At 35.7% G+C, this 17,503-nt stretch overlaps 1 protein-coding gene across 1 annotated transcript in view; it reads left to right on the top strand.

The window, feature by feature from the left end:
* Positions 1 to 17,503, top strand: part of LOC103546271 (protein eyes shut homolog) — a 1,017,652-nt gene that overhangs the window by 86,222 nt on the left and 913,927 nt on the right. The window contains exon 8 of the mRNA XM_070583910.1: positions 9,540 to 9,685. Within this exon, the coding sequence (XP_070440011.1) occupies positions 9,540 to 9,685 (146 nt within the window). The remainder of the gene's footprint in view (positions 1 to 9,539; positions 9,686 to 17,503) is intronic.

Below are 17,503 nucleotides of genomic sequence, written 5' to 3'. Positions count from 1 at the left end.
AAAAAATAAAGTCTATTTGAAAAATTCAATCAACACAGCAACCTTTTATCTTTTCAATTTCGCTTGTGTTTGAGGCAATAAGCTGTTAGTGATAACTGAGTAAAAGCCCACAGAAACTGTGCCCTAAGCATAGGGTGAAATCAGTTTAAGGTTAAGAGGATATAAGAAAACATGGGCAAAGCATATAAACAAGCAATTCAAAGAGGAAGAAAAATAAATGATCAGTAAACAAATAATTAGAAAACTTGAAGTAAAATGAGATATTTTATGAATTTCCAAGGTTAATCTCATTCACTGCTCATGGGAGGAAGGAAAACTAGTTTGGGGAAAATGTTGAAAACTTCATGTGTATACGCACCATAGAGAAAATCTTGAATATGGGTACAAAAAGATACTTACAAAGTTATACATTTGTGGTATGTTTACAATGGTGAAAATTTAGAAACAAACCAAGTAAATAAACAAAAGTGTTACATAATAAACAGAAAACTATATATTGTTTTCTATGAATAAACTACAGGAATATATATTGCTTGCAAATTTATTAAAATATATGATTGAATGGAAAAAATGTATCAGAATAATATATGCAACACATTATTTAGTAAAATATTTTGTAAGAAACTGCCAAACTGTCTTCCAAAGTGACTGTACCATTTTGCATTCCCACCAGCAGTGAATGAGAACTCCTGTTGCTTCATATTCTCATAAACATTTGGTACTGTCAGTGTTCTGGATTTTGGCTATTCTAATAGGTATGTAGTGGTAACTCATTGTTCTGATTTGCATTTCCCTGATGACGTATGATGTGGAGCATATATTCTCATGCTTATTTGACATTAGTATGTCTTCTTTGGAAAAGTGTCTGTTAAGGTCATTAATCCTTTTGTTTTTAATTAGGTTGTTTGTTTTCTTATTGTTGAGTTTTAAGAGTTATTTGTATATTTTGCATAATGATCCTTTATTGGATATGTCTTTTCAAATATTTTCTTCCAGTCTGTATCTTGTCTTCTCATTCTCTCGACATTGTCTTTCATAGAACAGAAATTTTTAGTTTTAATAAAGTCCAGCTTACCAATTCTCTCTTTCATGGATCCCGCTCTTGATCTCATATCTAAAAAGAATCAAACCCATGGTCATCTAGATTTTCTCTTTTGTTATCTTCAAGGAAGTTCATAGTTTTGTATTTTGAATGAGGTACGTGATCCACTTTGAGTTAGTTTATATGAAGTGTGTAAGGTCTGTGTCTAGATTTATTTATTTATTTATTTGCATGTGGAAGCCCAGTTGTTTCAGTACCATTGTTGAAGAGACCATTTTTTGTCCATTGAATTGCCTCTGCCCCTTTGTCAAAGATCAGTTGAGAATATTTGTGTAGGCCTATTTCTGGGCTCTTTATCCTGTTCCATTGATCTATTTATCTATTCTTTTGATGATATCACATTGTCTCAATTACTGTAGCTTTAGAGCACGTCTTGAAGTCAGGCTGTGTCAGTCCTCCAGCTTTGTCCTTCTCTTCATTATTGTGTTCTCTAGGTCTTTTGCCTCTCCATATAAACTGTAGAATTGTTTTGTCAGAATCTACAAAATAACTTGCTGGGGTTTCATTTAATCTAGAGATCAAGTTGGGCAGAGCTGACATTTTGAAAATATAGAGTCTTCTTATCTATTAACATGGACTATCTCTCCATTTAGTTTTTCTTTGATTTCATTCGTCAGAGTTTTTTAGTTTTACTTATAAGAATCACGGGAATATATTGTTAGATTTATACCTAATTATTTCATTTGGGGGTTACTAATATAACATATAATGAAATATTAAAATCTATTTTGAACAATGCATACCAATCTAAGAATAGTGATTTCTTCTTAGTGGAGAGGAATGGAGAGGAATGAATCTGGTGTGTGCAAAGGAGTTTCAAATACATCTGCAATGTACATTTTTCTTAAAAGTTCTTCAGCAACTTGGAAAAATACTAGGATGTGTTAAATATGGATGATGGTTATATGGGTGTTGATTATTTTATTCTCAGAAAATTACTTTATTTAAATGGTTTTGATAAAAACCATTTAAATGCATTAACATGCTTCAAAGAGAAAAAAATCTATATAAACAGATGAAAAATGAGTAATCACATTTTTATATCCCATATGTTTTGCAAGAATACGTTTTTTGATAAAAACAATTTTATTTTGGTGTGTTTTTAGCCTATTGATATTAATTTACCCATTAAAAATATTTGAAATAATCTAACTTCATATAAAACCAATTGTTGTATATTTAGTACAAATTAAATTATAGACCCACACACAAGAAAAATATTAAAAATAGTAATTATTACATAATATACTTCATGATTACATCCATGTTTTTAATCTGTTTCATTCTCTCTTTTGGTTATTGAAACTGAGGCCAGCAACCATTGACTTAATCCTAATGACTTCATTTAAGGATGAATTCCTTGAGATATGCCAGCATGTGGATGACAGCCACAATTCGTTTAAAGCCATTGCAAAACGCTACATTGGAATTGACATTGTCTGACACCTAATAACATATGTTATCCAGTAGAACTAATGTCTTTTTAAGCCATAATCATAAGTTCACTTAGGTCACTGACAATAATATTGATCTACTGAAAATTTATAGCTAAATAGAGAATTCACCAAAACGATTACAGTAACAGTGGCTGGTCCATTCAAAGAATACAGAAGAAGAAAATGTTCCAAATGCTTGGCTGATGTGATTGTCATAACTAAATCATTATCAACAAGAACTTTACAACCAATCAGTGTGTGAGGTTCATGAGTTTAGCAGTTCTTTACTGTTGCAAAGTTGAAAATGATTGGTTAATGTGCATTTAACTAAAAGCCAAAAATCTGTACATTCTTCTATAAATTGTTTGCCTAGAAGCTAGTTATTATTCTGAATGACACCTATTCTACTGAACATTTTGCCTTTTCAGATTAAATTAATTAAATCATATTTAACACTTCTCAGATTAAATCCACACCCTTATTCAGTAAAATTCTAATAATGACATAAAAAGGCTATTTTAAAGATAAACCATCTCTGGAGCAAATATATTGGGTAGAAAAAAGTTGGTTACTTTCCCTTTTTGCTTGAGGTACACAGAATGTACAACACCTGAAAGTACAGCATCTTAAAGATGCTAGATGAATTGAAACAAATAAAATAAACTATGCATATCACAGCATGTTTGATTTCCTTTTAGATTAATATTAAATTTGATAGTTTTTACAGATGCAAACTTTAGAAGTATTATATTTACTTTTTTTATTATAATTGTTTGTAACTTAAATATACCTGTATCCATTAAAAACTGAAAAGTTACAGAACAGATATTAAGTTCTATCTCATATTTTATAATGGATTAAAAATTTTAAAATATATAAAAGATTCACTTAACTTTAAAATTGTAAAATTTTAATGTAAGAATATTTATCTGTGTTGCAGATATAAAATAAATTGTTCATGTTCTGATTAATAAATGTCATTAATTATAAAGAACTATGATTCAAGAATGCAGTTATAGTATCACAAGAAAGAGGTATAAATTACTGTAAAATGTTTTATAAATTCTCTCAAAATTTGAATTGCTATAAATAGGCTAAGAGGTTCTAATCATAAAGTTTCACCAGTGACAGGTTATAGTTTTATTTTTGTCTTTTGAGTGTAGGTTTTTGTAAAATTATCTATTGAAAGAAATATATGTCAAATCTTAATATTATAAATCTCTTTTTAAATCAAAACTCTCATTAAAAAATTTATTCTATCCTTGGATCTTGTAATATGGTTTAACCAATACAGTGGTTATATTTTAAAATAACTCAGCTTTCTAGAAGCATCAAAACAACTCCTCTACTTATTAATTCCTTTTGTATCTGAAATAAGATTGATGCTGGCCCTGATATCAGTTCCCCTACATTAAACCCAGCCTATATGGGGTTAAAACCAAAGCACTCTTTCCCTGCTTACTCCTTGGCTCTGGCTCCAGAATCTTCTATCTGCCATGGATACAAACAGCCAAGGTCGTCCACTTGCAAATTCCTTTCTCATCCTCCTCCATAAGCAGCCTCCCAAGGCTGAAACACAGGCTGGTGAGAAAGCACCCAAGACGACAGGCTCCTCCCACCCCTACAAACAGACACACTCCTTGCAACCTTTAAAACCCCTTGCCTTCCATCTTTTGGAGAGAGGAGACAAAATGAGATGAATTTGAGGGCTTACTCTTGTCTCCAGGCTGATATCACCTGAAATAAAAACCCTTTCCTTGCCATAAGCCTGGCATTCCAGTTTTTATTTGGCCCCTCTTGTGTGGCATGTAGGGAACCTATGTTTGTAGGCGCTAACCAGAGGAACACAAAAGAATAATGTAAAGACTCACATAAAGCAGGGGCTCCTTGTAGGATTATAAGCCCTGATGGTTATCTTGCATTTTCCATCTCATCTCACTATGCAATATCACAGTATATAAACTAGAATTACTCTTGTTTATCATTACTTTATTTTAATGTATTAAATTTTCTTCAGAAGTCACCTGTTAAAATGCATTTTAGTGATTGGAAAAGTATCTTGAAAACCTATCTGGAAAATTTTAGGTCACTTTCAAATTAAAAGAAATTCAAACAAAAATGTTCAATATCTTGACAATCTAAGTAAGTTTATTTCACTAAAACTTTTGAAATAAAAGCCTTGCATTTAAATTAGAAATTTCTATTTCATCAAAAATACATCATGTTTCATCATCTTAATTGTTCCTTTGAGACAAGATATTTTTAATATATGCATATTTGTGTTTTAAAAGTTGTTAAAACAGGGTTTTGTCAAAAGGAAAAAGTGTTTTAGAGACTTTTAATATACAATGTAATAATTACTATAAAATTAACTAGGTCACTTAAAATGTTAATAAAAATCAAGATTCACTTTTAGTTTTTCCCCTTAGCCTAGGTAGATGTGGTCTGCATAAAGTAGGGATGGGGCCCTCGGCAGGTAATTGTGGAACAATATATATACCAAAGCTGAGGGATTGTATACTTCAGCCAGAGGCCAGTAGGAGGAGAAATGTGGTGAGGATCCTTTCCGCCACAGCCTGTGCACGTTTAAAGAGTTGAAAGGCCAGGGTGGGTGCAACAGAAGTAGATGGGAGTGTGCAGTGCTGGGCTGCCCCTCCTGTTTGAGACGGGGAGGGGCAGAAGGATGGGGTAGAGAAGAGAGAGAGAGAGATGTGCTGTGTGGGAACAGGAGGGAGGGAGGGGGGACATATACATTCTAATTCTTCCAGACAGACTAGACACAGAAATTCAAGGTATATGCTCTATTCTCCAATAGAGATTTGATTTTCATGGAAATTTGCCCTAATATTATGCAATAAAATGAATGTAATTTTTAGTGAAAACTACAAAAGGATCCAGAAAGCTAAAACTCAGAAGGTAATTAGAATTGGAAAATAAGCAAAAGAGAATTCTGGGTAGGTGAGGAAGTCTGAATCTCTTCATACGTCCTCAAAATGACCAGATAGGCAAATAAAAAAATAAAACTAAATGAATCTCATATCTTCAGCCCAACAAGAAGACAGACAAATGAAAAATTTCACGTTAACTGATGGAGGAAGTAGAAAAATATGTTTAAAATAATGAATACAGGGTTTCTCATTGTTGGAAAAAAAATTGCAAATAGGTAGTAATTGGCTAGACTGAAATGAACCCTATTATGTTAAATTAGAATTGGGGTGTTAGTATGAACTCATGCATTCATCTGTATGTATTTATAATACACACATATACACACAAACATACATAAATATAGATATAGAAATGGACATAGAGGTGTGCATATGTATACAGAGACGCAGTTATATGCATACAACTATATGTATACGTATACACATAGGCACATACATAGACACTATCTTGGTTTCTAAATACCATTCTTCACTTAAAGGAGCCAGGGCTCCTAGGAGAAATGGCTGATTCTAGATCTAGGACAGGAAATTTGCAAGATAAATTTGTACATTTTGTGCTAGAAAATAAGAAAGTGCCCAAAGAATGATGGAGACATGTCAAAAAGATACAGGAGACAGCTTGAAGAGGTTCCTACCACCCAAATCTCAGACAAATTGAATTGAAATAAATAATAATAGTTATGTATTTGATCCACTGAATAAAATAAAAATTCATGAATCCATATAGATACAAATCAATAATTGAATAAATGAAAGAAAGAATGAATGAATGAAAAGGGAAAGCTCTTTGTAATAGTCAAATGTCATCTAGTAAATGTGGAACAAATGGCGAGTTAGAAAAGCACTCTTTGGCGAATAGTATAGAGATAATTTGATTCATTTAAGGATAATCAATGAAGAACATCTCCTATTTTAAGTTGGTTGAAATCTCCAGATTCTAGGGTACTGATTTGTGCATGAAGCCACTCAGAAACCTTTTCTTAATGACAGAAAACAAAATTTGGGTGGCAAAAGACAAGGACTATGGATATTTCCTGGTTTTCAAAAAGAGAGAGAGAGACAGAAAAAGAGAGACAAGAAGAGAAAGATAGAAAATTCTGTAAATTTAATGAATAAACTGCCATTTAGAATAGATTGAGAAAATCAATGATCATTATTACAAGTCTCTGAGAAAAATGTCACAAAATAATTTCTAATATTCAACATACCACACTAGACAGTAGATTTTGTAACTTCTAGAAATATGATAGGACTGTTCTAAGTACATGCAACAGATGTATAAATTGAGATCAAAGTTATTATCTTATATATTTTGTAGTAATACAACATTTTCAAATCTATTGATATGAAAAAATTATTTCCTAGACATACCTTTTACTGCCACATCTGAGAACTCTGTGCCCAACTCCTACCCACTCTGTGATCCCTTGGAATCATCATTGATTCACTAAGCACACACAATAGCAATCTAGGACAGTATCGTTAACAAGCATATCTTGATTTTAGTAAGGTATTTAAAGGATTCATTTGTCGTCTTGCACTATATTGGAAGATACTGGTGAGATAATGGAGACGGAGAAAATTTTCACTATTTGAATACATATTCAAGGAGTTGTAGTAATTGGATTAGTGTCACCCTAGAAAAGTGATGACAGTCATTTGCCTAGCCACATGGAGAGCTCTTCCAAGAAACACAATTCTGTTTGACACCAGCATGCTGTTGCATGTGCAGTTTTAATGCCTTCCATCCAACTGATACAAAGACCCCACTCTTTCTTTACGACTAAGCAAAAAAACCTTGCCTGCCGCCTTCTTTAACAGTTAACTCTGTTTTTGTAGGACTTCACATCTTTCTCTGTTGGCATATATTTCCTGTAATGTTTACATGTCAATGTCCCTAATTTCTCTATGAGACTTTCTAAAGCAATCCCAAGCCTTATAGACACTTGGATCTGGGCACAGGCCTAACATATCCAGCAATGTGTGGTGAAGGAGTAAAAGAGGAGCATGGGCATGTTGGAGTTTTGGTGGTTATGTTTTCATTGTCATTACAATTATGCTGAGACTGAAGTTAATTAGGACTAGCTCCCTCCAAAAATCAGAATAAAAATCTGTCTCAAGAGCATTGCAAGGAAACTTGATAACCTGGTGAAGCCTTTTTATCTAGACTTCTACAAGACGGGAAAAAACCCCAACGAACTATATAAGCTTGTTTTACTAAGTGCACTTCTCTCTCAATTTAATTTTGTTTATGGAAGTTAGTTCCATATTTTCATTAATATTTCTTCTATGCATTTCTTTTTGTGGTGAGGAAGATTGGCCCTGAGGTAACATCTGTTGCCAATCTTCTTCTTTTTTTTTCCTCTCCAAAGCCCTAGTACATGGTTGTAAGTCATTCTACTTCTTCTATCTGGGATGCCGCCACAGCATGGCTTGATGAGAGGTGTGTAGGTCCACACCCAGGATCTGAACTGGTGAACCCTGGGCCATCGAAGCAGAGTGCATGAATTTAACCACTCAGTCATGGGACCAGCCCCTTTTTCTATGAATATAGAAGTTAAGTTAGGAAATATTAAATTATCTCTTTCTCTTCTTCTTAGCATTATTTATTGGTTTTATCATTGACTATTTGGTTGTTGCTTTTGCTGATGTTATTTTACATATACGTAATGAAAACTCGTCACAGTTCCATCTCAGGAGAGGTGATCTTCTGTCTTCTGGAGAATAGATACAGACTGACTAGATGTTGAAATAAAAACACATTCATCACAATATCCAGGAATAGACTGAAAATAAATGCAGGCTGGTTATGCCACACAAAATTATATATACAGCTACACAGCTGTCACAGCTCAGACTACAGAGGAAAGAAATCAAGGGTCGATGGAGATAGGGTCTGAGTCAGTAGAAAGAAATCCATGTAGGAGCAAAGAGACACTTCCAAATAAGTGTCCAGAGGACAAATCTGAACTCAGCAACTGAGAGGCAGCAGGGGCAGATGTATAAGATAAAGAAGGACAGTTGGACACTGAAAGAGGGTCCAGATGAAGTTTCTGGAAACCATTCTCGATGGTGAGGCTTTTGAGAGTCCCTCCCTCTGTTAAGTGCATGACACTTTGAACTGGCCATCTAAACATCTATAACATCTGATTTCTCCAGCGTCTGTCAATATGATTAAGCATTAAGGAGACGGTTTTTGATAAATGGAAAATTAAAAAAAAAAACTAACCAGGAAGGCCTTAATCTTCAGAAGAATTTCATTCAATCTATGGATAGAATAATCTTCAATTCTCAACATAGAATATAGTTAATGGCTTACATCTGTATGATAACAAAATGAATACAGTTGCAGAATTACGTTCAATAGTATTTTTCAAAATTCCAGCAATTATTTAGCCAAACACATCCAATTTTTTGAAGAATTTCCCATGTAAAGAACATTTAAGGAGAAAAGTATCTAGAAAGTTGTTGGAGGAGATCATGCAGAGGACATGGCTGATGACTGACCCACGAGGTGGACCCATGCAATCAGAGGCTCCTCCCCACTCCCTGGTCCTTGGAACGCACATTCTGCCCACTGCTCCCACACTAGGAGCCTCTTCAAGGATGCAGCCTTGAGAGAGTATGCTGTTCAGACCACCTGGACAGTATACGTGACTGGACCTGTTAAGGCCTCGATGTAAACTCTTGGATTCTGGTGGGCAGGTGTGGAGACCTACTCTTTCGCGGTCGCCCAAGACAAACCTCTTGTCTAAGTTCCCTGGCTTAGTAAACCTGCCGCCTGCCAATCTGGGGTGGTCTGCCTCGTTCTTCAGTCTCCTCTTGCCCTATGTGTGTGGAGGCCAGTTTCGAATTTCACTTGGAGAACTCCTGAGGTTGTGAGCCAACAAAGGGGAACTGTATTTTCGTCAAAGAAAAAAAATGTATTGGAAATAATACCATTTATTTAAATTAAGTGAAAAGTCTGAAACGTAATATATACATATGAATTATGTAAATAATGAAATGATTTTGTTATTACATGTTATTTCTCGTTTTCCTACTTTCCTCTAGATTTTTATGTAATTGTGAACCTGGGTACAGTGGATCTTTCTGTGAATTGGATATGAATGAATGTGAAACCTCACCTTGTCCAGATGGAGAAAATTGTGTCAACAGAACTGGTGGCTACAAGTGCCTGTGTGCTCCTGGTTATACAGGTAGACCTCTTCTGCCCTGTGTGTATCAGCACAGTGCACTCTGTAAATAAATGGCACCTCGTATCTACTCTCCAAAACCTGAAACAATCTGTCACATGCAGATAAGACAGGAAGGGCCAGAGACATTGTCTCTTGTAAAAGAAATTGATGAAAACAAAAATTGTGCTTTTTAACCTACAATTTGCTAAAGACTAAGAAATATATGAATTATTTTTCAAGATATTTCACGCTTTTATTCATTTTTGGAGTTTACTTGAAGCATGTTTATATGGCTATAAAACAGAAAAGAAGTATTGGTGTATGAATAATCTAAGAGAAATAATACTGTTGGATCCATTACAAAAATGCCATTTAAAAAATATAATGTTTAGGTCTTTTTATGTGTGTGTGAGGAGACTGGCCCTGAGCTAATATCTGTTGCCAATCTTCCTCTTTTTGCTAGAGGAAGATTGTTGCTGAGCTAACATCTGTGCCAATATCTATGCCAGTTTTCCTCTGTTTTATATGTCAGACGGCACCTCAGCATGGCTTGACAAGCAGCGTGTAGGTCCACACCCAGGATCCAACCTGCGAACCCCAGGCCAGCAAAGCAGTGTACGGACTTAATCAGTACAGCACCAGGCTGGCCCCAAGTTGAGCTCTTTTAAATACACTTATATGCTAGAAATCACTCAGGGAGCCCTTGTGAATTTAAAGTTCTAGCAGAAAAATATGACTTGGAGTTAGCTATCTTAATATCAATTATTCTGCAACACAAATTCTATACCAATATAAAGACAAAAGTCATCAAGGAACTTAAAAAAGGAAAAAGCATTAGCTCACTAAACTTTTGCAGAGAAATTGCATTTATGAAATACAAAGAGCTGTATTGTCTTGGCACACCTATATCAATCAAGTGGATCCAGCCAGAATGTATTCAAATCCCAAATCTCACTTTATTAGTGTCTGAATTCTACACCACTGGGATCTTTTGGGTTCCTTTCCTGAGGAAAACTAGTTAAGTGAGTTCAATAGTCGATACTATGCTCGCAGGAGTCAAAAACACTAGACAAATAGAAATGAATTGACAAGCAAAACTGGTGATGAACGAGAAGCTTTTTCAGTGAGTAAGTGATCAAAGACAAGAGAAAGTTCAGTGACCAGAGCAAAGAACATGCAGGTGTTTTCCCGGGAATCCTCAGGGCTTCAGAGAAGGTTCCCTTGGGAACAACTGGCACATGCACAAACGTGTCAGCTTAAATTAAAAAAAAAATTGAAAACCATTATCTGCAGATTTTATTACATAAATAATAAGCATTACATTTTGACAGTAAACCAGCACCCTTTCTAAGTTTCATATTGGCCATCATCTTCCAAATTATTGAGATTTTTATTTGGGACCATAGATATCCAACTTGCACTGCCATTTGCCACACTGTTGTTTTGCTGCTCCTACTGCTGCTAACAGTGATAAAGCAAGAAATGACACATTGAGCTCAATATGACCGAAAAACACATTTTCTATAATTATTTGATATAACACATTGTTCTGATATTTTAAATTTATCCTAAAGTTTGAAGGATTAGCACGTTCTTTGTTTTTCTTCTCACACCATCTCTATTTTCATTGCAAACTATTGTGCTTAGTGTTGTTTCAAATTTAAGATTGACTTGCCAGTTAGACACCCCGGTGGAGAAGTTGAGTACACAGTTGGCTGTGTGAGATAGTCTGCAATGGAAACGTAAGTTGAGAGTCTTCAGATATACAACTATGATACTGCATAGGATCACAGAGGAGTGAATGCAGATAGAACAGGAATGAGGACCAAGAACTGAGCCCAGGGCCACCGGAATATTTAAGGGTCCAGGAGTGGAAGAAGAACCAGCAAAGGAAGTTGAAAAGAGCAGTCAGTGATACAGGAGGAAAAAACAAGGGTGGATAAAGTCTGGAAAGCCACGTAAATTATTTCAAGTAGAGGGAGTGATCGACAGTGTCAAAGGTTATTATTAAGTCACATAAAACAAGGACTGAGTATTAACCATTGGAGGTAGTAATGCAGATGTTATTGGTGACATTGTCAAGGAAGCAGTTTTGCTGGAGTGGAGGGTGCAAAATCTGTCTGAAGTGGATTTAAGAGATAATGTGACAAAATTAAATTGCTCAGATGAATATACACAATTTATTAAAAAAAGATTTTTATTAAGAAAGAAACAAGAAGAAGGGCAGTAGCTTGGGGAAGGAGTGAGACTAAAAATATTTTTTTATAATTTACGTGATTATTGGGGCCGTCCCAGTGGCGCAGCAGTAGTTCGCACAATCCGCTTTGGCGGCCCAGGGTTCGCTGGTTCTGATCCTCGGTGTGGACATTTGCGTTGCTTGACAAGCCACACTGTGGTAGGCATCCCACATATAAAGTAGAGGAAGATGGGCACGGATGTTAGCTCAGGGCCAGTCTTCCTCAGCAAAAAGGAAGATTGGCAACAGATGTTAGCTCAGGGCTAATCTTCCTCAAAAACAAATTTTTACATGGTTATTAAATGCTTCTGACTTCTGTGTGGAGAAGGAACTGGGGAGTTTCTATAATAGAGCCAGAGGGACAAATCAGAAAGCTTTGGAAGCAGTCCAGGCGATAGATTCCGGGGAATTGGATTAGGATTGCCCAGTGGAGGCGGTGAGAGATGCCCATACCTAACGTATCATAATTACTCACTAAATATTCCTGAATGGATGAGCATTGAATAAGATATTAAAATTAAAGTATAGCATTGAATTAAGTAGTTTTTATTAATCATTTTTAATCAAATTATGTCCCCTGTTTACCTTTGATTTAAAAATTTCAACTTATTTTCTTTGATTCATTGCATTTTGAAAAATTTTTATTTTCTCTTATTTTGGGGTCTCAAGCTTTTTTGGACCATGTTTTTGGGTTCACGGAGCACAGATTGTGCCATTGATTAATGAGAATGCCACTGAAGGATGAATGATTCCTTGGGCTTCCTTACAATCTCTAAATCTGAATTTGGCCTGTTTTCCAAGCAAAATTTGAGTTTTGAACTCAGCAAATGATGCTTGATTTTTGGTTGACTCGCTTATAGGCTTCTCACAGTGAAAGGAATGAGCTTTCTTCTTAATTTCAAAAAGATGTATTGGAAGGTTACAAATACCCAGCTCACATCCCATCATAAAGAGGGGTTTTCCCACCGGGTTTGCTGGGCTGGAATGAGTGCTGGGGTGAACTGACTCTGCAGTAACTGGGGCGGCCGAGGTGCCTCTGTGGATGTAGTCAGTTCTGAGTAGATCCAGCCCTCAATTCAGGCCAGGTGTATCCGAGATAGGCAACTTGCTATCACTGCTTCCTGCAAGGTGGAGGATTAAAATTCTCATACTTGTATTGGAAAGCTATGACCATAAAAAATTACTTCATTCATATTTACTCTCTCCATAACACTGATATATCTGAGAGAGATCATAGCAACATGATATATAACTGATGCTATTAATTGCCATGGGGAAAAATTATGTAGGAAAATGATTATAGGGGATGACGAGAATTAGTTTAGAAATTGAGGAGGTGAATATAAACAGAGCAATCAGGGAAGACTATGGAAAAAGCGGTTTAGTTTAAGACTGATGTGCAAGTTATATATTGGTACATACACACATATGTGTGTAGATAAAGAGGTAGATTGACAGATATCAAGACCCAAAATTATGCTTAATAAGCTATAAAGATGAGAATATTTCCATAATGACAAAAATTTGTATATTTATGTAATTGGACCATTAAGAGAAGAGGTTAAACCAGTAAAGAAGCTTTGCTATTTCCAGAGGATCTTAGAATCTTCATGGTGTGTATATAAAACTGTATAGAAAAAAATAATCATCACATCACAAATTAAGTAGGAGAAGCGCTCAAGAATTTTAGCTGTAGTTGTTGGCAGTCTGGCAGTCTGCTGTATTAGGAAAAAAACAGAAAGTGTACAAAGATTAATATAATTTTAAATATTTTGAAGATTCACAGATTCCTCAGAATACTTTCGTTTCCAGCCCTACAGGTAATCAGGGCCCCATGCTTAGCAATGACTTCGCTTTTCAGTTGCTTCCTAATCATGGCTCCGTAACAACCTTTAGATGTAAAACGTACTATCCTGGCGATAACGCTGGAAAAGATCTGCTTTGCCCCAATGAAGCACCGTGGGGAGCGGGGGATCCTGTTCTAAGGCAAACATAGGAGACAGCAAACCTCTCCCGAGAAGCAACGTCTTTCATATTCTTCAATATTTCTTCTGGTATTTACCTCCATATTTTTAAATAGCATGCTTATACTGCCATGTCTTGATTTTTTCTATTTTGCACATTATCTAAGTAATTTTTCCTATGTAAAATGCGGATTTAACTCTGTTGTCACAATCCCCATTCACCAACACATACACACTTTTCCTCACTACTTCCTCCCAAAATGGTGATATCAGAAATTTTTATTAGTCAAAAAGTCACTGTTAATATTATTATACCCATATCAATTTTTCTCTCTAATTTTATTTTTATTTTTGCTCATTTGGGGAAGGATTTACTTATACCTTTTTTTTCCCAGTGCTGTTGTTATAGTGTTAAAGAACATTTACCTCTCATTTTTGATTTCCAAAAGCTCTTTCTTCTTATCTAATATTTTTTAGTGCATTCTGTAAATTTCGTAGGTAAAAAGTATTATCTCTTCTGTATAATATTTATAGAGCTTTTGTATTGTTTTGTTCCTTGCGTTGTCTTAATGTTCTCCAAATTCCTGCTTCTCCTTTATGTGTGTTTTCTTTTTACCTATCTCTTTATTTAGAGGTGTTTCTCTAACATCACATAATCCTTGAATGCCAGTCAAATATCTAGGAGAGAACCACTAAAATGCTCATTGAAAACTCTGAGTGAAGGAGAGTGCTTGCCTGGTGATTTTGGTCCTCTGTGTGAGTGGACATAAACACCAGCTGTTTTCTTGGAGAAACCTGGGGTGTCATTATTGGTGGGCCTTCTCCCTTTCATCTGTTTTCCTGGAAAAGAGGTTAAAGGAACCAGAGGTGGGGACGGGGATGCAGTGAGGAAAGATGCTTGATAAGATTTTGGTAAACCAGAACTGAGGGACCAGTTAGAGAGTTCTGACTGTTTGAAACACCCAACCAATTGTTACAACAATATATACAATTCAACATATTTTTTTCTACTGTGCTTTAAATTATTACTTCAAACCTCTAGTGAAAGTCTGTAATACAAAGACATTGTGTGATAGTGGAACTTTTGGGGAGTAAGCAGGTCGACGCACGGGACACAGTGCAAAGAGAGGACGGAAGTCACAGGAAGCAAGAACAGAGCAATGAAGGTGGGGGGGGGCAGACGTTAGCTGCAGAGGTGGGTAGGAAACAGACAAGTCTCTCAAGAGTTCTTGCACTTTAATGCCACTTTTAGACCACCATTTTTGCCTCTTCCCCAACCTAAATTTTACGACTCGTAATTTTACTCACTCCCTTACTTACTTCCATTATCCAGCGCCTCACTCTTTCCTCAATACTCACCTTAAATAACCTCAACTCTGATGTTAATCCAAACTTTCCATATATTTTTCATTCCCACGAGCTGCATAGGGCAGGAGAAAAAGCACATCTCCGTACACACACACACACACACGCACACACACACTAACTCACTCACACACCGGATCTTCTTACCTTGACCTCTTGACAACAGACCTCAAAGAAGCCCTTGGTGCTGCTTGACAATGCTACGTCTCTCTAATCAATTCAATTTTCCAACATCCTAGCCTATTATTTTTAGCTCTTTCTTCTTTTATAAATTCCCAGCAATCCTCCCTCGATGAAAGTTCAACTTACATCTGTGTTTCTTATATTCCTGAGAAAACAAAAGGAATCAGAAGAGAAGGTCTTTATCTTCTCACAAACAACTGTTAATCTATATGGATCTGCACTCATACACTGCGTGTCTCTGTTTTTCCATGTTCCTGTCCATGGTTAATTCTGTCCTTTTTCACCTATTATTAAAAGATATTCATCCTACAGTTATTTTCTGCAACATAAGTTCTTCCTTTCATACTTTGCTACTACCAGCATATATAAGTATTTACGTCTTTCTCAACTCCTTTTTTAATCTTTCCTTTTTCACACTCCTTTTAAATTGTTTCCCTTTCCTCTCTCTTGTAAACAGAATTCTCAAATCTATTGTCTATATTGAATATCCGTTTCCTCACTTCCCATTCACTTTCAAACACATTCCCAATCATGATTTTAATCCCAAGACTAAAACGAAACTCCTCTTATTGGAGGTCACCGACTAGCCCCACGTTGCCAAATCCAAAAATAGATTTTCTTTCCTCATCTTTGCCATATTGTCAATAGCATTTTACCCATTCCTTCTAATAAATGCTTTCTAAACTTGAGCTCTGTGTTTCCACAATCAATAATTTCTTCACTGTTTTCTCTTCTCCTTTGGCGGATCCTGTAACTGTTCAGAACTTCATCCTTCCTTTACTTTGTCTGGATATATTCACTGATTAAGTGATTGCATCCAGGTTTTTGTCCGTTTAAATGCCATACATATACACTACTGATAATTAGCAACTTGTTCCATGAGTCCTGGCCTCTCCCCTGAACGCTCAACTCATATACTTAAGTATTTCCACTTGGATGTCCATGTGACTTCTCAAACTGATCCCCCAGTACCGAGGTTTTATCCCGACCCTGCTTTACCCCCAGTGGTTTCCACCTCAGTGAATGGCATTGTTCACTCAGTTTCTCAAGCCAAAATTATGTAGTTATTATTGACTCATCGTTCACACATCACCACAAAGTCCACCAGCAAATCCCATTGGCTACATCTCTAAATTTTAATTCAACCACTTCTCACACCTGCTTTACAATCACCCTAGTCTAAGCCACTATCATCTCTTGCCTGAAATATAACATCTTAACTTGTCTTCATCTTCCACTCTTGTCACATTAAAACATATTCCTCATCCAGCCCCTAGAGTGATCATTTTAAAATATGAAACAGATCACTTCACTCCCAAGCTCAAAGTCCACCATGTCTTCCCATAAGGCTTGGAAGGTACTCCTTACTTTGCTCTGCTAAATCCTACATAATCTGCTCCCTGGCCACCTCTCTGATCTCATTTCCTACTACATGCTCCCTCCTCCCCCAGCTGACCTCCTGCTGTTCCATCTGGGTGTGACTCACTTCTCTGAGATATGGCATAGGTTTTCTCCATATTTCTTCAGTCTCAGATGTGCATTCCTCATAGAGGCCTAGTCACATCGCATAAAAATAACACTGTGTCTCTCTATCCACCTACTGTTGTTTTTTTCTTCATAGCAGTTATCACTATCTAATCATTCTATCATTTATTTATTTATTTATTTTACCTCTTCCCTCTACTAGAAGTGAAAGTCTTCAAGAGCGGAATTTTTTTTGTCATTTGGTCACTTTTGTATCTCAGTGCCTAACAAAGTGCCTAGAATATTAAAGTCATTCAAATTTTTTTTAATGAAAGAACATTTGGTATTTCAAGTAATTTGTTTCCTTAATTGAATTCCATTTTAACTTTTTACATATTAACGTGCATAACTTTTTGGTGCTTGAAGATTATTATGTGTTTTCTCTTTTTCTTTTCTTTCCATGATGCTGTTAAAATAAGCATTATTTTAAATGTCAATAACCAACAGGAAATAAAATTCTCACTTTTATGATGTTGATTTATTGATACTGTGGCAAACCGTTCAGAGGAGTTTTTCCTGCCTGTGTACTGAAAAAGAAAACTTTGCAAATGCAGCTCATTCTGAATT

This window comes from Equus przewalskii, chromosome 19, assembly GCF_037783145.1.
Source record: "Equus przewalskii isolate Varuska chromosome 19, EquPr2, whole genome shotgun sequence".
NCBI lineage: Eukaryota > Metazoa > Chordata > Mammalia > Perissodactyla > Equidae > Equus > Equus przewalskii.
This window is presented reverse-complemented; position numbering and strand designations above follow the sequence as displayed.